This window comes from Vigna unguiculata, chromosome 7 (assembly GCF_037176805.1).
Source record: "Vigna unguiculata cultivar grain cowpea cultivar isolate G323 ecotype 2 chromosome 7, ASM3717680v1, whole genome shotgun sequence".
Classification (NCBI taxonomy): Eukaryota; Viridiplantae; Streptophyta; class Magnoliopsida; order Fabales; family Fabaceae; genus Vigna; species Vigna unguiculata.
In genome coordinates, this window is record NC_140798.1 from 48,315,552 (window position 1) to 48,328,392 (window position 12,841).

Below are 12,841 nucleotides of genomic sequence, written 5' to 3' on the forward strand. Positions count from 1 at the left end.
AGATTGAGATAAAAAATAATTGAGGGACCAAATTCCAATTTTGCTACGAAAATGGGGACTAAAAATATAATTTAACCTTATTATTTTTAACTAATTTATTATAAAAGATATACTTATATCTAATTACTTAAATTTTTAATTTACGTAACTCTGTATTTAAATATTATATTTATAACTATATATAATTATAATACTTAAATGTATTTATATAAATATTTATTTTTAAATATAATAATAATTAATTAATTTTTCATTACAAAATAAAAATAAATAAAAAAACACAACGGCACGGGTCTAATTAATACTAGTTCATAGTTAGAAAAACAGTGGTTTGAAAAAGAAAGGGAAGCAAAAGAAAAAAGAAAAAAAGTTTAGTTGTTTGTTCCAATCGTAATGCGGAGTAGGTGAGCCAACCTAAATATCCCTACTTTCCCACGGCTGAAACTGTTGCGGTGGGATTTTGCGAAGATTTGATATAAACACAAACACTTGGTGTTGGAATGCCCTAATGCAACTGGGGATCTGACAGGTTGGTGAGTTTTGGCGATGGCTTTTGCGGTTGCGCCTAAGATAATTTCGCTCTCACTTCTTAACCGAGCAAGGAAAGAGGATTTTGGAGCAGGGTTTGGGAGAAGGGATTTTGGGGTAACGGATCGCCATGGTATCCTGACCATCAAGTGTGCTATCGAGCGAAGCAGCAACGGCAGCGATGGAAAGAAAGGAGGCGTATCTAATTCGAATTACGTGGTGCCGCTGGACAATTCCTCTCCTTTCTCCAACTCATCCTGCATAACTCGTCCTTTGGCAGAGATACTCCGAGACCTCAATAAAAGAATCCCCGATACTATCGTCAAAGGTCATGTCCCTGGCGATCCCTCTGCTTCCACCTTCATTCCCTGGTACTTTGCTGCGTTATGATATTTAGTTAATATTTTTTTTTCCTTGCTATCCAATGTTCTCTCTATTCGTAACACTGTCTCTGGATTCCATGAGCGCCAAGGAGAAAACAAAAAGATAAAGAGACACACTGCAGAGTTCTTTTCCTGAATTTATGGCCATCTAATTAAGTTATACTGTCTTTTGCTGTTCTTTGGTAGGTATCATGCCAACAGGATGCTGAGCTTCTACGCCCCAGGTGCGTCCTTGGAGTTATCCATTGATTACTATTCGTATTAGTGTCTCTGTTGTCTTAACATCTTCCATCACTCTAAATGTAAATTAGACTCCAATGGATCTATACATCTTTCAAATTTCAAAACTATTTTTGCAGGATGGTGTGGCGAGATACGTGATGTCATTTTCTCTGACAATGGAAGTGTAACCGTGGTATATCGTCTTACTGTACGTGGATCTGATGGAGAGGCAAGTCTTTAACATCTGTTTCTAATACGACTCTTTTCTCCCTTTTACTTTGGTGCATTTTATTGTTCTTTCTCATTATTTGTTTGTCTGCAAATTATCTAGAATGAGAATCTTACTAGGTATTGGAGGGGGTTGGGGAGAGGTCAATTTTGTTATTGTAACATGAATAAATAAATAACATACATGTCTTTGTTGCTTTCTCTTTTCCATCTCTCCTGTCTTTGTTGCTACTCCTTTCATCACAAATTTTCGTATCCTTCCATAAAGACATAATTTTTATCATCACCCCTGGCAGGTAAACTCGAGTATGTTAGTCTTGCATTGGTGCTTTGAGTGGCCTTCTTTGCACACACTAAACCATCTTAACTGATTTTTTTTAATATCTTTTCTTCAATATATGTTACTAATATTTCCTTGTACATTCATTCCTTATCCTCTTGCATTATGAAGCATTGTCTTAACCTTCTGAATTTCGCTGCTTCCACTTTTTTCTCATGCACTTTTAAAGTCCATGATTCACCATCAGAGTGTAGCAGCAGGGTAAAACTTTATTTTGAGCTTAGTAAGTATTTTGTGGTCCCAAATAATCCAATGCCTTTCTCCATTTTAACCACTCATCTTGTATCTTGTGTGTATCATACTCATTAATTTTCAATCATCTTGTAATACAGAAGATTTTAGATACAAAACTTAGAAACCAGTGATATGACATCTTCCATTTGTAAACTCGGTAACTTGTGAGGTATGACCATACTTTGTTTTACTCTTACTTAAGTAAAACCCTTTGATTTCAGAGTCTCTTTCCAAAGCTCAAGTTATCAGTTAACGTCTTCCCCTAATTCATTAATTAGAATTGTATCATCTGCAAATAGTATGCACTTACAGATAATCTTTTGTTTGTTCCTGGACACTACAAAAATCATGGATACGCTCCAATGTCAACTTTTCCTTATAGTAAAGTTATTATAGTCTTTCCTGTAGGAGTTATCACGCTCTCAAGTCTTGTAGAGCTTCTGTGTAAGCCACCTGAACATCAACTTTTCCACAGCCTTTTACAGTTAAATCCATGTTAGTCTCTTTGCTTTTTCACTTTTCCATAAATTTCTATAGAAGATAGATAGCTTCTATTGTAGTCCTTCTAGACATAAAACCTACTAAATTTTTAACAATGCTGAATCACTTTTTTCCCATAATTTCATAGCATGGTTCACATCACAAGTTTTATCATTCCCTTGTAGTAAGTAACCTCTCCAAAGGGGGTAAGCAGTACTTGTGATTCCCTGTCACTTTATTCTAATAATCTTTAATTGTAAAAAATGTTTATCATCCTTGAACTGCCACCAGTTGATTCTTGAATTTTTTTATAATTTTTGGTTATCACTTTATGATGCTTGAAAAGAACATTAAGGATCAATACCCTATCCTATGTAGCAAGACTTTCTCATAGACTCAAATCCTTTCAAGTTCTTTTAACTGAGCTTCTTTTCCAGAAAGAAATTTGCATCCTACAAGTGATCAGAGGTTCCTTCTATTCTTTAAAATAAGTGTTTTAATCTTGAAATCATATACAATTGAGAAATTTTTATTCGTATTTAGCCCTCGAAAACCAGAACTACCATGATCTCCTATAAACTACTAGCTTATGTCTATTTAGATTTTACGTATGAGAATATTTTTTTCTTGTGGAGAACTCTATATCAATCCCTCTTAATCTCTCTAAAACTTTTCTTTCGAAATTGTGTCCTATTTGTAATGTATAGATATAGATATTATTGAAAGTCTCTTATGCAATCTGTTAGAATAAGTATTGAATCTGGGTAGAAAGCAGGTATTGGAAATTACTAGGAGTTTTACCTAAATTAGGTTTCTAGTTTAGTCTTTTGATCTTTATCTTCTCATTGTATCATATTTCTGCCATTATAAATATGAGAATCATAAGAGGGGTTTTACAAGCCCTTGAAAATCTATTTTCTCTCTTATTGATCTTAAGTCAATCATTAATTAGTTATGAAGGTAAAATCATGTCCTCGTTCCTTTTTATAGCCACCACAATTGTTTTTCCCTATACTTTTCTCTTTTCAATCTATCAGTTTCTTGAAGACACCTGATGCTAATCTTTCTTTCAATCATATATTGTCCACCACCTCCAAAGATTAAACTATCGAAGTACTAATATTCTAACTGCGAAACCTAATGAGGCACTTCTGGACCAGCTTCTTTTTACCCACATCTGTCCACTAAAAAAATGTAAGGATCATTGCTCATTTAATTCTAAATTCAGGTGCCGAGTGGCTCTACCTTATTTAGCACCATACCCAAGCCATATATATTACTCTAGCCTCCTAATCCTAAATTTTGAAATTTGAAATATTATAATCACCCCTGAAATAAAAAGGCAAATTGAGGTAATTTATTGGTAAGCTTAGACTTCTTTGACGAGGGCCGTCTTGCTTCCAGGAGGTCAAAGGGAGAGTTTCCCTATTTCATTAACTGAACAATTAAGTAACACCAGAAGTCTCTAAACACTGTATTTTCTCCATGATGACAGGCATATCGTGAATCAACTGGGACGATTTCACCCAGTCATGGCTCCATAGGCGATCCAGTTTCAGCTGCTGAGGAAATTGCTTTCTGCAAAGCTTGTGCCCGGTTTGGTCTTGGCTTGTATTTATATCATGAAGATTAAACGACAAATTCTAAGCTTCCAAATTTTTGTTTTGGTTGGATATTTTGTTGTATTGGTATCTTCTCATTAATGTGAATACAAGTAGACGACTATAGGTGGAAAAAACTCGAAGCCATATCTTTGTTGGTATGGGGATACAAATGCTTATGGGAAATCAAGTTTCTTTTATTGTTAAGGTACATTTATTATGGCTTTAAGTTTTGTAAGTTATGGTGGCCTAAAGCGTTCAATTAACAAATGAACTATTATTATTATTATTATTTTTTGCTCCTATTATTAAGTTCAATTAACAAATGAACTATTATCAGGTAATCTTTCTTGACTTAAATATAAGAAAAACAATCATCTAGGGAACTGATGATATAAATAAAATTTAGCAATTCTGCTTTTATTTAATATTGTTAACTTGATTACCAATTTTAGTAATTGTTTCAAGATAATTAAGATCATTACACAAATTTACTAATATTCTCAGTAAATGAAATTAACACTTTTTTAATGATTAACATCAAGTACCTTTTGCAATAATTATTGTTTCAAGATTGGGGGTTTTGGAGTAGACTAATAGTGTTCACGTAGAAAGTTAATGAGCAATGACAAAAGTGTAAATAAATGCTTTTGGTATGTACAAGGTCACTTAGTCAAGTAGTTTTATACACTTGATCGGATATATTTGCTTCAATCCTCAAATTTTCCAATGTAATTAAAAACCAATGCAACAATACAATGAAAATATACAATTATAGGGGAACTAAATGCTTTTGGTATTTACAAGGTCACTTAGTCAAGTAGTTTTATACACTTGATCGGATATATTTGCTTCAATCCTCAAATTTTCTAATGTAATTAAAAACCAATGAAACAATACAATGAAATATACAATTATAGGGTTACATGAGAAAGTCCAACATAGATCCAACATAAACGAAATTTGCAGCAATGAAAATTCCTCGCCACATTAATTACCACATGGCAGCGAGTCAAAAACAAATCATACCTTAGTGTACTACTCTAACGACAATGTAGTCCCTGCACCCAAGCAAGCCTTCTCCTATATCAGCAAAGCTCCACATATCATTAGGGAAGAATTACACTTCTATAACTACAATGAAGTTCCCTACACCCAAGCATACCTTCTCATATATTAGCAAAACTCCACAAATCATTTAGGAAAGAATGACGGGTGCTCAAGCAAACAACCTTTCAGACAAACACTCTTAGTTAATAACTTAAACTGATGCACATAAAGAAAGTTGCAAGAAAGTATTATAAAAAACCAATTACAAAATAATAAGAATTTGGAATTAATCACCCTCAGTCTAAATGCTTTGTGATGATGATCTGTCCACGGACAATGGCAAGCAACAGAACCTCAAACAAAAAAGATATCTCAAACTTAATTATCCCGTTCAATGAAGTCTGTAAAATATTCAATACATACATTTTAACGGAAAATGATAACCAAAACATGTAAGTAATGTTAAAATTAAAAAAAAAAAAAACACACACACACACACACAACAACTAAACCATCTACTAGAAGCAATGCTATCCTCAACCTGCCTTCTCAAGACCCAAATCAATGACAAGCTAAAATCTCACATGTTAAAATTTGTTTTCAAACTGGTTTTTCATGAAAAACTACTCAACTTAATGGAATGAAATGGTCAAACTAACTAGAAAGTATCAACTAAAATTAGAAAAAACTGAATTTCTCAAGAACAGAAATTAAGGGACAAAAAAATATAAGTTGTAGCGTGTTCCAAGCACCATAGTTCTAACCGAAGAATAGATTAAAAGTGGGTGCATGCATCCCAAATTCCCCATTCCGAAACGTATATTTAAGAAGGCGAAATTGTATCTTTTATAAATGGTTAAATTATTTATTTGATCCCAATTTTCATAATGAAATATCAATTTGGCCCTTTAATTTTTAAAAGTCTCATTCAGGTTCCTAATTTTAAAATGTTGTATCAATTAAGTTCATTTCGTTTAAATTGGAGAAATGCCGTTAACATATGCTTACGTGGATATGTGTAATCGAAACCATTTATATTTAGATGCATAGAAAAGCAGTGTAAAACTAAGTGCTTAAAATATACAAGAGACTATAATCAATGATTTATATTGCAGCAACATTCTAGTAGAAAAAAATAAGGTGCTGCTTCAATCATATTATCAACTCGATAAGATAGTTTTGCATATATCCAAAGCACTGATACTTCAATGCAGACTGATTTTATTTTAAAAAGAAGTAACAACACAAAGAAATAAGAGCACATACCCTTGTCATACTTTTTACCAACAGGGTTTGCATCCTCAACCTTGAAAATGTCATGAAAATGTCATCAAACGGATCATGATAAATAAACACCATAATTTAGAAGATGAACATTATTTCTTATTTATGAGCATTAAAGAGGTCACAATGAGTATAGATTTTCTCATCTTTTCAAACATTGACAAACATGAACCAGATAAAAAAGATAGAACAGTGGAGGAGTTCTGCCACACGAACCAGCCCCAAGACAACTACATATTCACCACCAGCAGGAAAAAAAAAAGGTATCAAACTCATAACAAAACCACCTCAGCAGTTAATTTCATTTCTCTACGCAACATCAATTAAAATATAATAATAATAATAATAATAATAATAATAATAATAATAATAATAATAATAAATGAGTAACAAATTTAATCACAAAGTCACACCGCCCCTGTTTCAGCTTAAACTTTTATAATACATCAACGTGTAACTCCAAATACACCCAAAAATTGAATTCAAAATTCACAAACCAAAACCACAAAGCTGTGGAGAAATCAGCACAAACAATAAGCATATGTCTCAACAAGGCTAGATTAAATTTAATGCCTCAACATAGCAAAGATCCCTGTGTAAAAGTCATGGTTAAGATAATTTAGCTACAAACCTTTTCCTAATACTTTAATTCCTTTACTAGCCCACAAAGATTCCAACTAAATCTCCAAGTTCATATTAAATCTGATTACCTTTTCCTATCACTAAAAAATTTTGTTAACAAAAATATGATCAAGTACAATAATCATGCAAACAAATTGGCGAGGGTGCAATTCAGAGATGGAATGCAACACCAAACTTTAAAGAATGAGCTCAATCCCAAACAAATAAACTAATTTTCAAATAACTGGAATCCAACCTTTTTTAATAGAATCCAACCACACATGAAGAGAAGAAACTGAAACCCCTAAATTTAAATAAAGACAACGACATTTTTAGGCTAAAAAATAAAATAAAATTCAAAAGCTACCCATCTAATTCCTTGCCCTCACTGTCCATCTACTCAACCCACTATCCCTGGCTCTTTCTCAAGTCATAATTAAACTCCTTTGAACAATTTGTAACAGTATCAAAATCACAAAAAACGCATTCAAAGATATAATCATAAGTACAACCGCACAAAAGTAAGACTCCAGAAATTAACATAAGTGGAAAGAAATTTAAAGAAGAAAGAATGTGAAAGATGAAGGTAGGTTTATGTACGGACCCTGGACCCTGGACCTTGGACCCCACAAACCCCACAATAAAATCAGAACTCACCTGCACTTCGACGACAGTGGAAGCTCTCAATGATTCGCGTATCAACTTAATGTTATTTCTCAAACTTCTAACCTGCACAAAAGATAATATCTATTTAGAGAAAAAACAAACTTAGGATACCTATCATTCATGAGAGCTTAATGCTATCACTCCAAATCATAACGTGAAAAACATTCCTTTCTAGATTGTTGGTTGTATTACTACCTCTCTATTCTGCATAAATTTTCATTCAAAAATGGAATTGACCTAAAGGGAATACTTAATCAGAGACAACCAATTTAGCATACACTTCAGGGATACTGAGAACTAAAATAGAAGTTGCACTTGCTTCATTCAACAGATATAGCACACTACAAAAAAACTAATAATTAGTGGAGGTTTTTTTTTCAATTTGCGGAGGTTTTCACCCTCTACAAATTAATTTGCAGAGGTTTTCTAAACCTCCATAGTTAGAGTTGCCACAAACTATTTGTGGAGGTTTTGAACGACCCCTGGTATCCGAGTTATATTGCGGAGGTTGTTTTGTGGAGGGTTTTAACCTCTTCTATTGTTGACTATTATTTTGTGGAGGTTTGAAACCTCCTTTATTTCCAACTATTTTTAATGAAAACAAAATTGGAAGAAAACAACAAATCAAATATTAAAATGACTAGAACAATTCATGAACAAAGAAAGAAAGAAGAATTGGAAAGAAACATCCAACTTGTATTAACGAAATATGAAAACAACATTACAAAGTTTTGAGAATTTGGGAGCTAGCCCATAGAAGACTTGAAACGTGCATAGAATCATGGAAACAATATGAGAAAACTAAAAACTAAATGATTACACATGGTTCAACTTAACTACTAACTAATTAATCCTAATGGTAACTCAATTAGTAGGTAAATTGACCCTTCAAACTCTTTTATTCAGCTCCAATCCAACTTGAAATTAAAGTGTTTCTTTCTCTTTAACTTGGTAACAACAAGTTGCATGTGTGTTGATTCAGCAGGTTTCAAGTAAGTCTTCAATTGGGAGCAATCAAATCTGCCTGCAATTGTTCCACATGGATTCTTGATCAAACTGCATGTAGTCATATTTGCACCCTGCTATGATCAACATTAGAATTAGCATGAAATCCAACATCATCAAACAATTCAGAAAAGTCATTATAGTTGCATCAACAACATTAATATGCTTCATTTACAACAGATCAAACAAGTATTTTGTAACAAGAAGATTCAACGAAACCAAATTAAAAATATAAAAATAAAAACTGAACGGACTAAGCAAATAAGGAAAACTTGAAAAAGTATCAATGTCTAATTAAGAATGGTGGTCAAATTTTGTGTTGTGTCAATCATCTTATTGCAAATCTGGGACTGAATCTTGATTTAAAATGTCCATTGGACTCCAATCTTTTAAATTTGGCTTTAACTTCATTATCAAAGACAGAACAGAAAACACACAGATGACTAATAACACTCATTTATTGCAATCTAACCTTCATCACCATGTAATAATAACTTTTCAATGACCATTTCTTTGAGATTCAAGTGCACCTTAACCTCGCATAGTTGAAACATGTAAGCAAACTCATTACCATCTAATTTACTTTAAACTAAGCAATAAATTTTACAGAACTTATAAAGAAGATAGTGTATCAACTGGCTAACAAAAAATTTTTCTTCTTCACAAATTTGCTAAATTGTAACTTTCAAGTAAAAGATCAAATGGCTTCCTATGTAACATAGGCATGATATGGAATGCAAGAGAAATAAGCAATTCCCCACTTCACACTAATATGAAAATAGACATTTTTTATGTGATTAACATTGGTAGTAGCTTCCTTACCAGAGTTGTTTCATAATGCACTAAACAAGTGTAGTCTCCTTGTCTTTAATGGTGGATCCATCAGTTGTTTCAGTATAAAGTTTCATCACAGGTTCTTTAATCTGTTTCCAACAGCAGTCTGTTGCTGCAACATGTTCACAGAAATATTGATCAACACATTGATTCACAGAAATAATTTGCAAACAGTTTCCTTCACAGATCATAATTCACAATAATGTTCCTTCCACACAAGATCTCAACCTGTCCATAAAATTTATCACAAGTAAAAGAGGGAAAGTGCATAGCTATAGATATTTATAAAATACCTTCCACATTGGTTGTGGTAAAACAACTAAATTTTTTTGTTTGTTTGTTAATAAATAGTGATGTGTACAATAATTAAGTTACAAATATGTCACACTCAATAAAAAAGGAATGGATAAAGTAAAAGATGCCCAAGATCAAAATGGTTTATATTTTCCTTCAAATGATGCACACTGAATTAAATGCTGTAATTGCAGCACTTGACTATTGATGCCACTACCATTGCAAAAGGATTATTTAATCTATAGATTAAAGAAGAGTTCTTCTTCATTTGACCACTGAATTCTAGAATCGAGTGATTATTTCTTGCAGTGATGTTGTTGAAGTAAAATTAAGGTTGTTACTACCTTTCTGCAGACTTTTATTGCTAAAGGTTTTATATAATATCAAATTAAAATAGAAAGTGAAATACACAAAGCAATTATGATAAATTTTCTGTGAATAAACTTGCACCACAAAACAAGCAATATGTTCATTTGTCTATCAAATAAATCATGAATAAAAAGTAACTTTTGCAGAAGAAATAAATCAGCAGCAGATCTGTGGGACTTACAGGAACGTGAAAGCCTTGCATACAACAAGATACCACCCATTGAGTGACCAATTGCAAGCAATTTTCCATCCCTTGACTGGCATTGAGCTCTTATGTACTCCATCTAATGGTTGAATGTACGAAACCAGCAATTAAAAAACAGATTTATTGATATCATTCAATTTCTTAAGCCAATATTTAGTGGAACAAACAAATAAAGTACACCTAAGAAGTAAAGGAAGAGATAAAAGTAGAACTCTTGCCAAATTAAAAATAAAACATCACAAAGGAATGTCACCTCACCGCTGCAGGTACATCGTTGATTGATTACTTCAGAAGTGCATCTCATTTATTACTTCTGATAAATACAGATGACTCGATCATACCTTATAAAAATAAGTAGATAAAATTTAAGCACTTTTCTTAAAATATCTTATAAATACAAATATTTTAAGATAGAATTGAAAAAGTAATACACCTTTCTTGTCATTATGTTATCTCAAATGCTCATTCAAATGATTTCAGAACTTGGCTTAACTATGTAAACTTCAATTCTCATACTATCACTCTCATTTACCAAGACATCTAGGTGGTAACCACAATCTCTCAAAGAAGCATTTTATTCTGCATTAACAGTAGAAGTGTCTTTAACATTTTACTGACTAAGAATCATAGTAATATCACATCAATATTAACCTCAACAACTTTTTCTAAACAACCAAATGAAAAAGTGATTGTAAAAGAAAGAAAGAGATAAAGAGAAAGTGAGAGGGAACCTAGTGATGGGACCATGAGGCTTGACTTTAACAACTCCTCTTACATTGGCCAAATTCTCAATATCACCCAATGCCTGCCTTGCGAATCTTTCCATCCACTACTTCGTTCTTCTTCTGCTGTTTTTCTCCCCCTATTACTGCCTCACCTAGGAAATCACAACCAAACGACTTGCAGACCACCACACACGATCCCCTCTCATCTCTTAGCTGATTTAAAATGGCTCTGCAATGATTAAATTATAATATTTACATTTGGTTTTAGAAAGGCATTCTCCATTTCAGTACTAAAACCAATTACTAACTTACGTAACTAAAATTCATAGAAAGAAGTTATTAGAATTATATACCTCCTAGTCATTGAGCCACCTTTTGCACTTCGATATATTCCCTTCAGCCATTACAAGCAGATAATATATCAATTTGTTCAAGAATCTACTAGAACAGAACAATTACACTGCCTCAATCAAATACAAACACAGTACTAGAAAACCTTCGCACAGGCTAAATGAAGGGAAATAGAGCAAACCAAATACATATCTTCTATAGGAACCAAAATGAAACACATGTGATTTTTCAAATTATCGAAGATAGGTTAAGTTCAAGTACCAACTTCACTGCAATTCCTAATTTGATGCGAGAGCCGAGTAGTGGCGAAGAGCGAAATCTAGCAACGAAGAGTGGAGAAGCACGAGAATGAATCCGAGCAGGGGCAAGCACATTGTAGTTCGAACCCTAGGTGAGGCGCACAAGGAGGTGGCGTGCGGTGGAGGAATGGCCAACAACTAATGCATGGCGGTTCTGTCAACGTTGATGGTGGACAAGCCTCGCCGGAATCCTGGCGGCGTTTGAGCGCAGTGAGGGGTAAAGGAGGAAGTTGACGCATTCGTTGTGCGGAGTAGAAAAACATCTACACATTTTATTTAGGTGTTGTGTTCTGATTGTCGAGAAGAAGAAGAACTTGAAATTCAAAGAGAAGAAACAGTAAAAGTCTGGGAGGGAAAGTTGAAAAAATTGAGGGAAAGAGTGAAACGTGAAAGATGTAGTATAAGCAATGGAGGAGGTCATAAACCTCTGAAGAAAAACATTAAAATCCCTGCTATTATTTGTTATTGTTAAATTTTTACAGAACCTATCAAAACTATCTTAAGTTATGTTTATTTATGGAGATTTTCGTAACCTCTCCAAAATAACCTCTATTAAATATATATTTTTTTGTAGTGGCAGTTAATCTTCAATAACTTGTTATAACTCCTCGTAACAAACTTGTTGTTATGAATTAATGATTGTCCATTGATTTGATACATTTGCTGATATGATTCATTACTCTTTATGATAAATAAATATTAGTATTAACTAAGTTGATTTGTTTCCTTTATGAATTACATATTGTATCTATAAATAGGACTCTTCCTATCAATAATAATACACAGATGAGTTGCTCCCTATTCTCTATTCTCTATTGTTTCTTTCTCTTCTCTCTTATCTATTATTCTTTCTTCCTCTCTGTTATTCGCTTTATTTCATAACACGTTATCAGCACCATGCTCCAATTGAGGACTAGTGGAAGTTTTTTCTCTCCAAGGATAATGCTCTGCGTGTCTCAATCCAGGCTCTTTCTAATCTTTTCTCAATTTATAATTTTACCTTATACTCTCCCTCTTGTGATAAGAATTGTTTGACCTTATCAATTTTTCATCTGTCTTATTATTTATTTTTATTATGGCGATGATTATTATTAATATTATTATTTTGATGATGATGATGAT

General features: G+C 32.9%; 1 protein-coding gene and 2 long non-coding RNA genes across 8 annotated transcripts; 1 reads left to right on the top strand and 2 right to left on the bottom strand.

The window, feature by feature from the left end:
* Positions 1-333: 333 nt before the first annotated feature.
* On the top strand, positions 334-4,223 carry RAD52-2 (cobalt ion-binding protein). The gene is made up of 4 exons (XM_028081342.2): positions 334-899; positions 1,098-1,135; positions 1,271-1,362; positions 3,911-4,223. The coding sequence occupies exons 1-4, from the start codon at positions 547-549 to the stop codon at positions 4,046-4,048; spliced, it is 621 nt and encodes a 206-aa protein (XP_027937143.2). The 5' UTR covers positions 334-546; the 3' UTR covers positions 4,049-4,223.
* Positions 4,224-4,666: 443 nt separating this feature from the next.
* Positions 4,667-8,097, bottom strand: LOC146884927 (uncharacterized). Its single transcript, XR_014996838.1, has 3 exons — positions 5,361-8,097; positions 5,182-5,248; positions 4,667-5,099 (listed from the first exon to the last, which is right to left on the bottom strand). It is a non-coding gene; the product is annotated as an uncharacterized LOC146884927 (long non-coding RNA).
* A 215-nt stretch (positions 8,098-8,312) lies between these two features.
* On the bottom strand, positions 8,313-12,130 carry LOC114170467 (uncharacterized). Of its 6 annotated transcripts, none has more exons than XR_014996665.1 (7): positions 11,423-12,130; positions 11,076-11,298; positions 10,778-10,923; positions 10,603-10,685; positions 10,321-10,423; positions 9,465-9,588; positions 8,313-8,716 (listed from the first exon to the last, which is right to left on the bottom strand). It is a non-coding gene; the product is annotated as an uncharacterized LOC114170467 (long non-coding RNA). The 6 variants fall into 6 exon arrangements; XR_014996664.1 differs by having other exon boundaries at positions 10,598-10,685; XR_003601075.2 differs by lacking the exon at positions 10,778-10,923 and having other exon boundaries at positions 10,598-10,685; positions 11,423-11,507; positions 11,682-12,129.
* Positions 12,131-12,841: the final 711 nt, after the last annotated feature.

What these genes read in the sequence shown, in the direction of transcription:
- RAD52-2 (XM_028081342.2), top strand. Translation starts at nt 547, where the DNA reads ATGGCTTTTGCGGTTGCGCCTAAGATAATTTCGCTCTCACTTCTTAAC. An exon ending in GCTTCCACCTTCATTCCCTG is followed by an intron (nt 900 to 1,097) that starts GTACTTTGCTGC and finishes GTTCTTTGGTAG; the next exon opens with GTATCATGCCAACAGGATGC. An exon ending in GCTGAGCTTCTACGCCCCAG is followed by an intron (nt 1,136 to 1,270) that starts GTGCGTCCTTGG and finishes CTATTTTTGCAG; the next exon opens with GATGGTGTGGCGAGATACGT.